This window comes from Portunus trituberculatus, chromosome 41 (genome assembly GCF_017591435.1).
Source record: "Portunus trituberculatus isolate SZX2019 chromosome 41, ASM1759143v1, whole genome shotgun sequence".
Lineage (NCBI taxonomy): Eukaryota > Metazoa > Arthropoda > Malacostraca > Decapoda > Portunidae > Portunus > Portunus trituberculatus.
Window position 1 is genome coordinate 6,048,714 of NC_059295.1, and position 12,183 is coordinate 6,060,896.

At 40.5% G+C, this 12,183-nt stretch overlaps 1 protein-coding gene across 4 annotated transcripts in view; it reads left to right on the top strand.

Annotated features, from left to right (window-relative positions):
* The window catches only part of LOC123516785 (GATOR complex protein WDR24-like), a 334,605-nt gene that overhangs the window by 20,897 nt on the left and 301,525 nt on the right, over nucleotides 1-12,183 (top strand). For all 4 annotated transcript variants that reach the window (XR_006678279.1, XM_045276440.1, XM_045276441.1 and 1 more), the window contains 2 exons: nucleotides 9,358-9,475; nucleotides 9,863-9,979. Coding sequence is in view for 3 of the 4 variants with exons in the window: in XM_045276440.1 (XP_045132375.1) it covers nucleotides 9,385-9,475; nucleotides 9,863-9,979 (208 nt within the window). In the remaining variant the exon portion in view is untranslated. Of the gene's footprint in view, nucleotides 1-9,357; nucleotides 9,476-9,862; nucleotides 9,980-12,183 lie in introns of those variants that run through there.

Below are 12,183 nucleotides of genomic sequence, written 5' to 3' on the forward strand. Positions count from 1 at the left end.
CTTAAGAATTTGGGGGGATAGGGACCAACCTCCAGCCCAGATCCCCCAAACATCACTATAACTATAAAGGCCCATACTGATCAGCATCTTGCATTGTGTCCTGTCCTCTATCCACTTGATCAGCATGTCCTCCATCGTGTCGAGACGGGAGTCCCTTGAGCCGCGGAGAACAAGGGAAGTTGTGGAAGTTGTTGATGCAGCGGTCTCGCAGTACTTGTCCCTGTTCTTCCAAATTGTTGATACTGTTAACCTAGGGACACCCATTTGCACTGCAATGACACTCAGCTATACCTTCCTCACACTTATAAGCTCAAGCTTATCTCTGATCGACAGGAAATTGCGCTTCTTAGGGCTGGGGGTGGAGGTGGCTTTGCGCGGCATGGTTGATCAAGACCAAGCCTAAACAAAACAAACCTGTGCTTTGTTCTGGAATTGCATTTGCACTTCCTCTTATTGAAGAAAAGTAAGTAAAAGAAACTATAGAAGAACCGAGATGTGTGTGATGGCAACTAAATTTAGAGTCAGAGGTGGTTGCCATGAGCCCAAACTATCGACATGATAAATATATGTTTTATCTTTTTAAATTGATGAAATATTATTTGAAATTCCAATATGAAAAATTTAGCCACATTCTTTTTAGTTTAAATAAAAGGTTTTTATTACATAGATTATGTTTATACAGTAAGTCCTCGTTATACGGTACATATGCGTTCCTGAAAGCCTTACTGCAAATTGAAATTACCGTATACCGAACCCATTATAACATGTAATAACAGGGAATGTGTTCCAGCACATCAAAAGTCATCCCTACAGAAATGAAAGTACATGAAAATAGTCATATATATATATATATATATATATATATATATATATATATATATATATATATATATATATATATATATATACAGTAAAGTCCCGCGTTACATCGGTCTCGAGTTACGTCAAACTCATAGTTACGTCAGTCCACTATAAGGCAATTTAAGATTAAAAAAATTGAAAATTTATAAATCGTAAAGTCCGGGATTTATTGTTATTGTTGGTGGTTGCCCGCCACACCGCCCGCCTCACGCTTGAATACAATAACACCCTGCCTCAGTTCCACCACACCGTCGCCCCTGGCAAGAGTGTTATCCTACTTCTGCGTTTACTGACTCAAGTTCTTAGTATCTTGCTCAATGGCACCAAAGAGAAAACTCCTTAGTGACAGCAGTGATGCTAAGAAAAGGAAAACCATTATGCTACAAGAAAAAGAGGACATAATTAAAAGACATGAGAAGGGAGGCAGCAACTGTGTGTGAGGGAAGGAAGAAGAAAATGGGAAGCCCATTACCATGACAACGGGGAGGTTGACGACCTTGAGGGCTCGCACACCCATCACAACAATAACAACTCCGGAGCCTTCGCCTGGGCCACACGACACTCGCAGCTGACTTGCACTGTCTGCGCCTGTCAGCTGATCCCTATTGCATTTCCTGCCCGCTGCCTACGCTTCTACTCCCACCGCACTGCACTACGCTCCCAGCTGTCCGCCCTGGGCGTCACAACATTCGACCTGCCCACCCTCCTGGCGGCCTCAGGCGTCCACCCCTCTCAGCAATCTGCAGTCCTTCGCGTTCGTGGCCCTAATCAACAATAAAACAAGCTTGTGTTTCATATTCCTACATAGTTGTAAATAATATAACAATATAACCTTTAACTTACCTGAATGACCATAAACAATGATTGGTTGAAAACTCGATAATATGCTTTGAAATGTACGGAAACTCGAGTTACGTACAAAATCGACTTACGTCATGTTTCAGGAACGTAACTCTGACGTAAACCGAGACCTTACTGTATATATATATATATATATATATATATATATATATATATATATATATATATATATATATATATATAAATGAAAAGTACTATGCAAAAGAAATAAACAAAATGTTTTTATTTACCTTTCACTCGCCATGTATTCTATCAGATGATGTCCCTCTCGAGGCTAAGGGACAGTAGGGATTTCAGCCCTTCCTCATCTTCCGCTGAGTGGGCAGACTACTTCTCTTTCGCTTTGCCTTGTCAACTCCAGCAGTGTCTGCTGAACGTTTTGGGGCCATTATGGGTGCGTCACTGTGCATCGTGATAACATCCACAAAAAACACACGTAAGGATTTCACTTGTCTTCAATGGGAAATGTGGAAAGAAACTCATTGTTGTTGTGATGTAATCCACGTCACACTTCCCGCGCAACCTAGCTCAGTGCTCACTGATAGCTGACTTTTGGCAGGACATTTGGGCACTTTGGCCTGACGCTTGAGGTTTCCTGTTGTTTACATATCGCTTGTGGACACTGGGCTAGCTGGAGTATTCATCAAACTTTCCACAGTGCTGTAAACAACTAAACATGCCGAGCAACTGCTTAGTGTTTGGATGCAATAACATGAAAAGAAAAACAGCAGGTTTAGGCATGACATGAGCGGATACTGTATCTGTGAATTTTTCTTACCATAAGAATTGAGGGTAGTAATTTCCAAATACCATAACTGTGAATTTATCGGATAAAGAAGTACTGTATAACGAGGAGGTACTCTATTTTCATTGGGATAGCATATGGAGAACAGGAATTGATATGAAGCCATCCCAACTTTGCTCCGCTAATCCCTGGCAAGTTCCAGCTATCTGGAGTGGATGTTCCTCGTTCCGCGTATCATAGGCCAATGTGATAGCCCATTTACACTTCCGCCTGGCGGGCTGGCGGTGAATTTGACCAGTTGGGTGGCTCGCGAGATATGAATGTCGTATTGGCGAGTCAGTACGTCGAACCTTGAGGATTGATTGTTAATTAACTGAGTTCGAATTGGCGATAATTTGAACTGCAAATGGTCGAATCATGTGGATCTCCTGTACCTAAGCGTGGCTTACTTTTCTCACTACTAAACCTAACTCCAAAGTCTCTTCCATATCCATCCACAACATCCAACATATTCTGCAACTGAACTGCTGACTTACTCATGTGGGCCAACAGAAAACGGGGGTTTCACCTCTCAAACTCAAGTTTTACGTAAAAATCATGAAAGATTGATAGTTTGGATGTGCTTTTATATATTTTTATGTATTTTTATGTGTTTTTATTATAAGTTGTCAACAAGGGTACACAACCTGCAGCTGCTCTACAACCTCCTCTGGTTGTACTCAGATACATGTATAACAAAAAAAGGTGCGTATTGAATGCGTAAACATGCCCTGATGCGTTGCGCCACTCTAGAATGAGTGATACAACACAGGAAACATCGTGACACCATGTGTATGTCTGCATCATACAGCTATCACCTCCTACACACACACACACACACACACACACACACACACACACACACACACACACACACACACACACACAAGAGAGAGAGAGGGATGGGTTGACTGTATTTATTTAGATCTAAAAAAGGCTTTTGATAAAGTGCCACATGAAAGATTACTATGGAAGTTAGAGGAGAAGGGTGGCTTAAAAGGAAGCACATTGAGATGGATGAAGAATTATTTAATGGGAAGAGAAATAAGGACGATAGTTAAAGATATGAAGTCCAAGTGGAGAACAGTAGACAGCGGAGTGCCACAGGGGTCAGTATTGGCACCAATACTTTTTCTCGTATACATAAATGACATGCCAGAGGGAGTGAACAGCTACATAAATCTGTTTATGGACGATGCGAAACTGTGCAGAGTCATTAAACAAAAAGAGGATTGTGAAATACTACAGGAAGACTTAAACAAGATCTGGAAATGGAGCAAAAAATGGGAGATGGAATTCAATGTGGACAAAAGCCATGTCATGGAAATGGGAAAAAGTGAAAGACGACCAGTGGGAATCTATAAGATGGGAGATGGAGTAGAACTAGAAAAAGTAAAAAGGAAAAGGACCTGGGAGTGACAATGGAAGAAAATAATCAACCGTTAGCCATATTGATAGAATTTTCAGAGAGACGATAATTTGCTAAGGAATATTGGAGTAGCATTTCACTATATGGACAAGGAAATGATGAAGAAATTGATAAGTACTAAAATAAGACCTAGATTGGAATATGCAGGAGTTGTGTGGACTCCCCAAAAAGAAACACATAAGAAAATTAGAGAGACTACAAAAATGGCTACAAGAATGGTTCCAGAATTTAAAGGGATGGCATATGAGGAGAGACTAAAGGCAATGGATCTACCAACCTTGGAGCAGAGAAGAGAGAGAGGGGATCTGATACAAGTTTATAAATTGATTAACGGAATGGATGAAGTGGATAATGAGAAACTGATCCTGAGAGAAGAATATGACTTTAGAAGCACAAGATCGCATAGTAAGAAACTAAGGAAGGGACGATGTCTGAGAGATGTTAAAAAATTTAGTTTCCCGCAAAGATGTGTTGAGACTTGGAACAGTTTGAGTGAGGAAGTGGTATCAGCAAAGAGTGTACATAGTTTTAAAGAAAAATTGGATAAGTGTAGATATGGAGACGGGACCACACGAGCATAAAGCCCAGGCCCTGTAAAACTACAACTAGGTAAATACAACTAGGTAAATACACACAAAGAAAAAAAAAAAAAAATTCATGCCTCATTTCTGGTGCACACAAAGTTTTTTTTAGGGGGTGGACTGCTAGTAAGCAGCGCAGGCCAGCGTTACAATAGTGAGTCCTGACCTACAGGAAACGCTCTTTCCAATGGTGCTAACACCAGCTCGCTACCTCTTACCGCCAGTTTTTTACATATCTTGCTATATGTAGGCTGATCAGCATTACAGTTTCAAATTTCACTTGCCAATATGTAGGCTGCTCGCACATAGAGGGTTAAGTGTCCATCCAGACTCATCTTGAAGGCAGCGAACTCCTTCTTACTGGATACCATCAAAGCAGCTCATGCTTCCATGCCTGACTACCTGTTTTGAGTTTAACTCCCTTCTGTACTGGGATGCATTTTTATCATGAATTTTTTGGTGTGATTAGGTGATTGTATTTACATTAAGAATGGTTTATGGAGATCAGAAAATTAATGGGCAGAGTCTTCTCTATTTTAATCCCCACACAAGCTTCTGAAGCTGTGTAAGATCACCAAAAAGTATTAACCATAATGAATATGAAAGTGTGCCCTGATATTGAAGGGATTAAGGTTCGCGTACACGACATCTATAGCATTGCTATCTCCATGCTTATGTGGAAGAACTGCTGTCCCCACCATCCTGAGCAGCCTACTGGGGGACACATTGTCTTTGCTGATGTTTACCTATGTGACATAGTGAGAAAGGAGGGAGATAGATATCTTCCCTTGGCTCATGGAGAACTCCCATGTACCTAGCTTCATTTTCCAGCACCATCTATTTTTCCAGCTCAATCAAAGGTTAGTGTCTCCACAGTGGACAGTCATTTCACCCTCTATGCCTGGCATACCATATTGACTCCTGCCTCCCTTAGTATTGGAGACTGCTAAATCTTCACTCATCTATTTTTCTTACAAAAACAAGTACATACTATCTTTTCCTCCCCTCAGTCTGATTCTGTATGCGAGAATTAACTGAGGTGGTGCACAGCTGATAATCTAGGGAACACCAGGTCACTGCACTGCCAGACATAGAGGCAAGTGTGAATTTCTTTAATCTCAGTGAAAGGAAGTAAGTAAAACAGTGGAACTGCAAATTTTTTTGTATGAAAAACAGGTAAGTGAAAAAATTAATCTTAGTTCTAAATATTACCTTTCTTGTGTACCTACAGGTATTTCTAATGTAAAAAGCATTTATTTATTACACACATTAGAGTTGTGGAATGTGTATGTAAAGTAGAGAATATAAGGTCAGAAAAATGTAAATCTAAAATTCCCCTTCTGTAGTCTGACATCGTGAGCTCACAAAGGGAAAGTGTTGGGAGATGGTGCAGCTGCAGCAAATGACACGACAGGTGCTGTGTGAGATAGTCAGGACACAAATGACTCAGTGAGCACAATATAGTGGGCCTCTAGACTGGTGATGCATATAGGAACACAAACAGGACAGGAAAAAGGGGATCAAGTGGACCAAGCATCGAGGGGGTAAGATGAGATGAAATGGCTTGGACGTGCCAAAGTGAAGGGTTCAGCCAGAACAAAGCTTGTGAAGTAACACTAGAATGAGTGCAGTGATTTTTAATGTAAAAAACCCTTATGAGACTTGGGATAAAATTGTACGTAGTGGCAAACACTGGTAGTGTTTAAGTTTCATGGTGATGGTGAATATAAGGACAGGCAGAAGATGAACAACTCATTTCTTCTTTAATCCCTAGAGTATCAGACTCATTAGAATTTTTCACTCTAGTGTCAGTAGCAGCACCATGAAGACTGTGCTCCTCTTCTGCCTCGCCTTATCTGTAAGTAATAATTTAGAGTAATTTTCCTAGGAGCCACAGAGACTTGTGTTATGTGTACTGTGGACTTAGAATATTTTGGTGAGCCTTTGCATGCAGTGATCACAACTGATTAGTGTTTACTGATAAGATGTTTTAAAGAAAAATTGCAGTAATAGTTCATAGTTCATGGATTGAAGGAATTTTAAAGTTAAAGAGAAGGTTGATAATAATGTGGCTATTCTGCATATTTTTTGCTTTTGTGTTTGGTTATTGTGCTACTCTATATGTTAAGTAATAAACTTAGCTGGTTGTGAGCTGTGTTTGTGAAATACCCCATGGAAGAACCCATTTGCTTTAAGTCACTTAGCCTAACCTGAAGTAATAGGTATACAGTAAGTTTTCATTATACGGTAGATATGCGTTCCTGAAAACCTTACTGCATATCGAATTTACTGTATACCGAACTGATTATAACATGTAATAATAGGGAATGTGTTCCAGCACATCAAAAGTCACTCCTACAGAAATGAAAATACATGAAAATAATCATAAAAAAAAGTAAAGTACTGCACAAAAGAGATAAACAAAATGTTCTTATTTACCTTTCACTCGCCATGTATTCTATCAGATGATGTCCCTTCCGAGGCTAAGGGACAGTAGAGATTTCAGCCCTTACTCATCTCCCGCCGAGTGGGCAGACAAGGATCAGACGTTGTCGTCTGCACTGTCGGAAGCAGATGTAGAAGGGCCAGCTGTAGCAGGGTCGGCATGTTTCAATGGTTTGAAGAAAGAGGATATTGAGGAAAGGCCAGCTGTAGCAGGGTCGGCAGGTGTGACAGGGACGACATGTCTGACTGGCTTGAAGAACGAGTAGATGGAGGACTGTTTAGTTTTTCTTGTTTTTTCATCATAGATTTCTTGATAAATCTTGACACTTTTCTCTCCGTCATGAGCTACTGTGCTACTCCAGGCAGGATTTGGGTCACATTCCTTCAGGGTTTCTAGAAATTTTTTGATACCACCGAGACATTCTCTAAGAGTTTTGATGTCCAGGCCATGGACAGGTTCTTCTTCCTCGTCTCCCTCTTTTTTCTGCCTCCTATGATGCCTTGTCTAGATCTATAAGTTCATCATTTGAGAGAGAGATTCAGCATGGCTTTCCAAAAGATCTTGAACATCATTATCATCAACTTCATCGAGGCCAGCCCTATGGCACAGATTTACTATGTCATTTCTGATCGCACCGATGTCGTCTTCAGCGAAGCCTGGGAAGTCATGCGCGCATTCTGGCCATACTTTATTCCATGCCAAGTTAATGGTAGACGTCTTCACTTCGTCACTTTGTCAAAGGAAAAGACTGTGTGTGGACAATCTGTCTTCACTCTTGATGTTACTGTACATCTGCTAATGAAGTGGAAGGTTGGGGTTGGGATGATTAAGTTATTGTTCTTCATCATACTCCATCAGGTTGTCATCTTCGTCCCCTTCATAGTCACTGTCACTAGCCCCATGTCCTCCTTTATGCTGCAGAGCATCCTGCTGTGCCAGGATGGCTCAGAAGTACTGGGACTTGATATGAGTAATGAAGGGCAGAAGATCCTTGATGTACATAGCAGTGCAGTGATTTGCTCAGGGTGACTTGTTCCTTATGGAAAAAATTGCGGATTGGTCAAGAGATGGCTATGGGCTATGTGCTGTATGTTCTTATTGGCTGGCTGACTCCTGCTAACCTTGAGCCTGTCTGGTTTTAAATTGATGCGCCACTTGGCTCAACCACCAAATACAACACATGCTTCCCGAATTGATAACCTGGTCGTGAGTTCACTGGCTTCAGCAAGACTTTCAGCCTTATTAAAGTTGGAAAACAGTGTGGCAAACAACATAGTCAAACAGAGGAAGAGTTGCCAATTCTGCAGATATGAATACTTCGAAAATCAGGTAGGCAGTGCTTAAGGTCCTATGATATTGAGGCATTCATATGCTCTATCCTTGTAGGATATGTGACAACAGATTTTTGAGTGAAGGAAATATGTCACAAATATAAAATGGCTAAATTTGTAGCAATGTGTCCCATAGGGTAGGAAATATGCAGAATACTTATTTTTGTGTAGGAAATATGACTACCTGTGTGCAAGATTTTTTAATTTTTTTTTTTTTATACAATGTGGGCTTTTCACGGAAATTTATGGGCTAAAGGGGATACTATTTGGGGTACCTCCTATCTCAAAGCCCACCCGCTAGGAAACCGTTGCCCTGAGTGAGGAAGCCCAACCTACACTCAGACCATGGACAGGATTCGAACCTGTGCGCTTGGAGACCCCTCGGATCCCAAAGCGCGCATGGTTCCACTGTACGTATCAATTATTGTAGGCTCATAAGAGAAGTGACTATGACCCACGCCCCACAAGGTAAAATATAGCCTTATATCACCTTTTCTCCATCTGAAGACCACCTTATCCACTATTGTGGTGTAGTAGATGAGGTGGTGAGTGTGGGATTGGGCAGACGTCCATGCATAGGTTCAGATCCCATCTTATACCACCTTGAAACTTTGCCATTTATTGAGTGGTTGAAAGTTACCTACCTGTCACTGTGATGCCCAGGTTCTAGGTGGTTACACTAAAGATATACTTGGGTGGTGATGGGGGCCCTAATATGGGTACCACTATAAGTAAAATTGTTTACATCACTAATGGGTGGAAGCTGAACAGTGCTTCCCATACATACTTGAGGTGCTTCCCATACATACTCCTCAAGTATACCCACAGGTGCTATAGGCCATAACATAAAAAAAAAAAAAAAAAAGATCCAAGATTGTAGGGGATGTGGGCCAAAAACAATAGGAAATAGAGCCCTGCTCCCAGTCTTAATTTTTCCCACTTCACTTTCTTGTTTCCACAGTTTTGCAGACTATGTTACATGTTCCTTCAATATTCCCTGCATTAGTTTTACTTGTACTTCTCATTGACAGGGTAGGGATAGTAAGATGTTTCTTATTTTGCAGGTTGGCACAGCCAAGTATCACAACAAGATGCGTACAGTGAAGGTGACTCAGGATGTGCCTGCCAATGCCCTTGCCTTGGATCCTTATGATACACAGGTGGTCATTGCAGGCAGACATGGTGGGTACTGTATTTATTAATACAAAATTTGAGATCAACTTGTGCTCTTTTTTAATTATTCTATTCAAGTAGCTAAATTAGTAAGGAAAATAAATCAACATACAGAAATGTTTTTGTCCTCTATATTAATGTTTTGTCAAGAAACAAACTTGTTTGGTAATTTTTCTCTTATCTTTCATTATTGCACACTAGAAAATTTTCTTGGTTATACTTCCATTATCTTTATTAACATGAAAGTTAAACTGGAGCTGACTGACAATATTAACATTTCTTTGTTAGACATATCTATGAGGAATACTATTTAGGGAAATAAAGGCATTTATCAACATTGAAAGGTCTTGAAACAATCATGACCTTGTGTATGAAATATGTATGCTTATTTTGCAGTTTTCAAGATCTTTGCCTTGGAGGAAGATGGTTTGGTTGAGCGAGCTAATCTGAGGGCTGGGAAACACCTCAACCTCAACTTTTCTTGCAATGATGTTGTGTGGAATCCTTTGGAAGGTGAGAATATGTATTTTTTGGATATGTTTGGAGGTTGGGGTGTTTATATAGTTGAAATTATCTATTACTAGTTTTGAAAAATTTGGCAAAAGCTTGGATTCATCCATCTTCATAATATGCTCTTGTCCATCTAAATTGTGAATGTTCCTTGCTTTTGTCATATTTGTTTTTAATTTCATAATGCTTGATTGGTTTTCAAGGTGTCATTTTTATCTGTCCATTTTTCTAACATCTCATGAAGACAATGACCACAACAAAAGAGCCTCTATTACTACCTATCCAATAATTTCCTTTTTGCTTCTGAAGTGCTTTCCCTATAATAGTATCTCTTTTACATGTAGGGTAAAGTATGCAGTGCATGATGCCTTATAAGGACACTCGTACCTTGAGGGCACCATACACTGCGTACAATCTGGATCAATCATGGAGTAAGTTAGATTGAATGATGCTCTGGCTGCTTTAGAGGAGATTGACTCCTTTTCATCCCTGTGGTAAAGACAGCCTTGGAATGTCATGCAGTGTGTCATAGAACTCTGGCAGCATTAGTATAAAATGTGTACTTATTGGTCTTTGGTATCTGTGATCAGTCCAGTAGGTACACACACAAAGCCCCAGCCTTTGTCTTTTGGTTCTAAGCATTCCTGATGTATTGCATGACAAACTGAATCTACAAATAGGAAAAGTTGTAATTGAGAGGTTAAATTTGGAGGAGATGGACAAACCATGCGTGATTTAACTACATTACCGGCTCAACTCCTCTTGTCTGCTCTGGGAGGTTAAGCTGGAACACAGACCCACTCATCCCAACCATTTTTACTTATACTAACTTCTAAGGCAGTGGTTCCCAACCAGGGGTCCATGGACCCCAAGGGGTCCATGGAAGAATTTCAAGGGGTCCATAGAGATTCTACTTATTTTAAAATTTATTATACTGGAATTAGGAGACATGCGGCTCAGAATAAAATTTATACTACTGTTCACAATCCTTAAAACTGAATGTTTAAATGTTAGAATTGCTCTACATTAGCTAACAGTATCAGCGGTGTCAAACTCACGGTCCATGTGACAAATTTGGCCCTTGGGATGGTCATGAGTGGCTCTGAGATGACAGGAAGATTTATTGCCTCCTTAAATGACGATGTGATGAATGCTGTGTCATCGTTTTTTGACAAGCATGGTTTGAGTTGGAATAATCTTGTTGGAATCACAACTGATGGAGCTCCAGCCATGCTTGGGTCGAGGTCGGGTTTCAAGCAAAAGTAAAATCCAAAGCAACAAATGCAGTTGGTGTGCACTGCTTCATTCATCGGGAGGCTCTGGCTTCTAAATCGCTTCCTTCTGGGCTTCTCACAATTTTCACTGGTATTGTCAAGGTCGTGAACTATGTGAAAACTCTGCCCTCAACACGAGACTGTTCCAGCAACTGTGTCATGACATGGAATCCGAGCATAGTTCCTTGCTCTTTTATACATCCGTCAGGTGGTTGTCTGCAGGAGATTTTTGTCCCGCTTCTTCTCTCTTCGCCAGGAAGTTGAAATGTTTCTTGATGTACAGAAAAAATGTGACCTGTTGGAGATATTGAAATCAGAACACTTTGAGCTCCGCCTTGCTTATCTTGTGGACATATTTGAAATCTTCAACCAGCTGAACTTGAGACTCCAAGGAAAGGATTCAAACTTGCTCAGCCACTGTGACTCAATACATGCATTTTGGCCAAATTGGAGCTGTATAAGAAGAGAGTGAGTGTAGGAAAATTTATGATGTTTCCATCATTGAATGAAGTTCTTGCTGATGGTCAGCTTTCAAGTACCTTGTCCAAGGAAATCATGGACCACTTGTCTCAGCTAGATGATGAATTTTGCCGTTACTTTCCTGACTTGAGCCCTCAGCATGCAGGATTAGCAAAAAATCCTTTCTTATGTCAGGTTGATGATGTGTTAGAAGACGCACAAGAGTTCATTGAGCTTCTCCATGATTCAACAGCCAAGAATGTGTTCCAGTCAAACTCCTTGTCTAGCTTCTGGTGTTCAATGATGGAATCATATTAAAAAATAAGTGATCTGGCAGTTCGAGTTCTTTTGCCTTTTGCTTCAACCTACCTGTGCGAAAGTGGGTTTTCTTCATTACTTGCAATAAAAACAAAATCAAGGAACAAGCTGTCTGTGGAAGATGACTTGAGGTGTGCACTGGCTGCCACTGAGCCA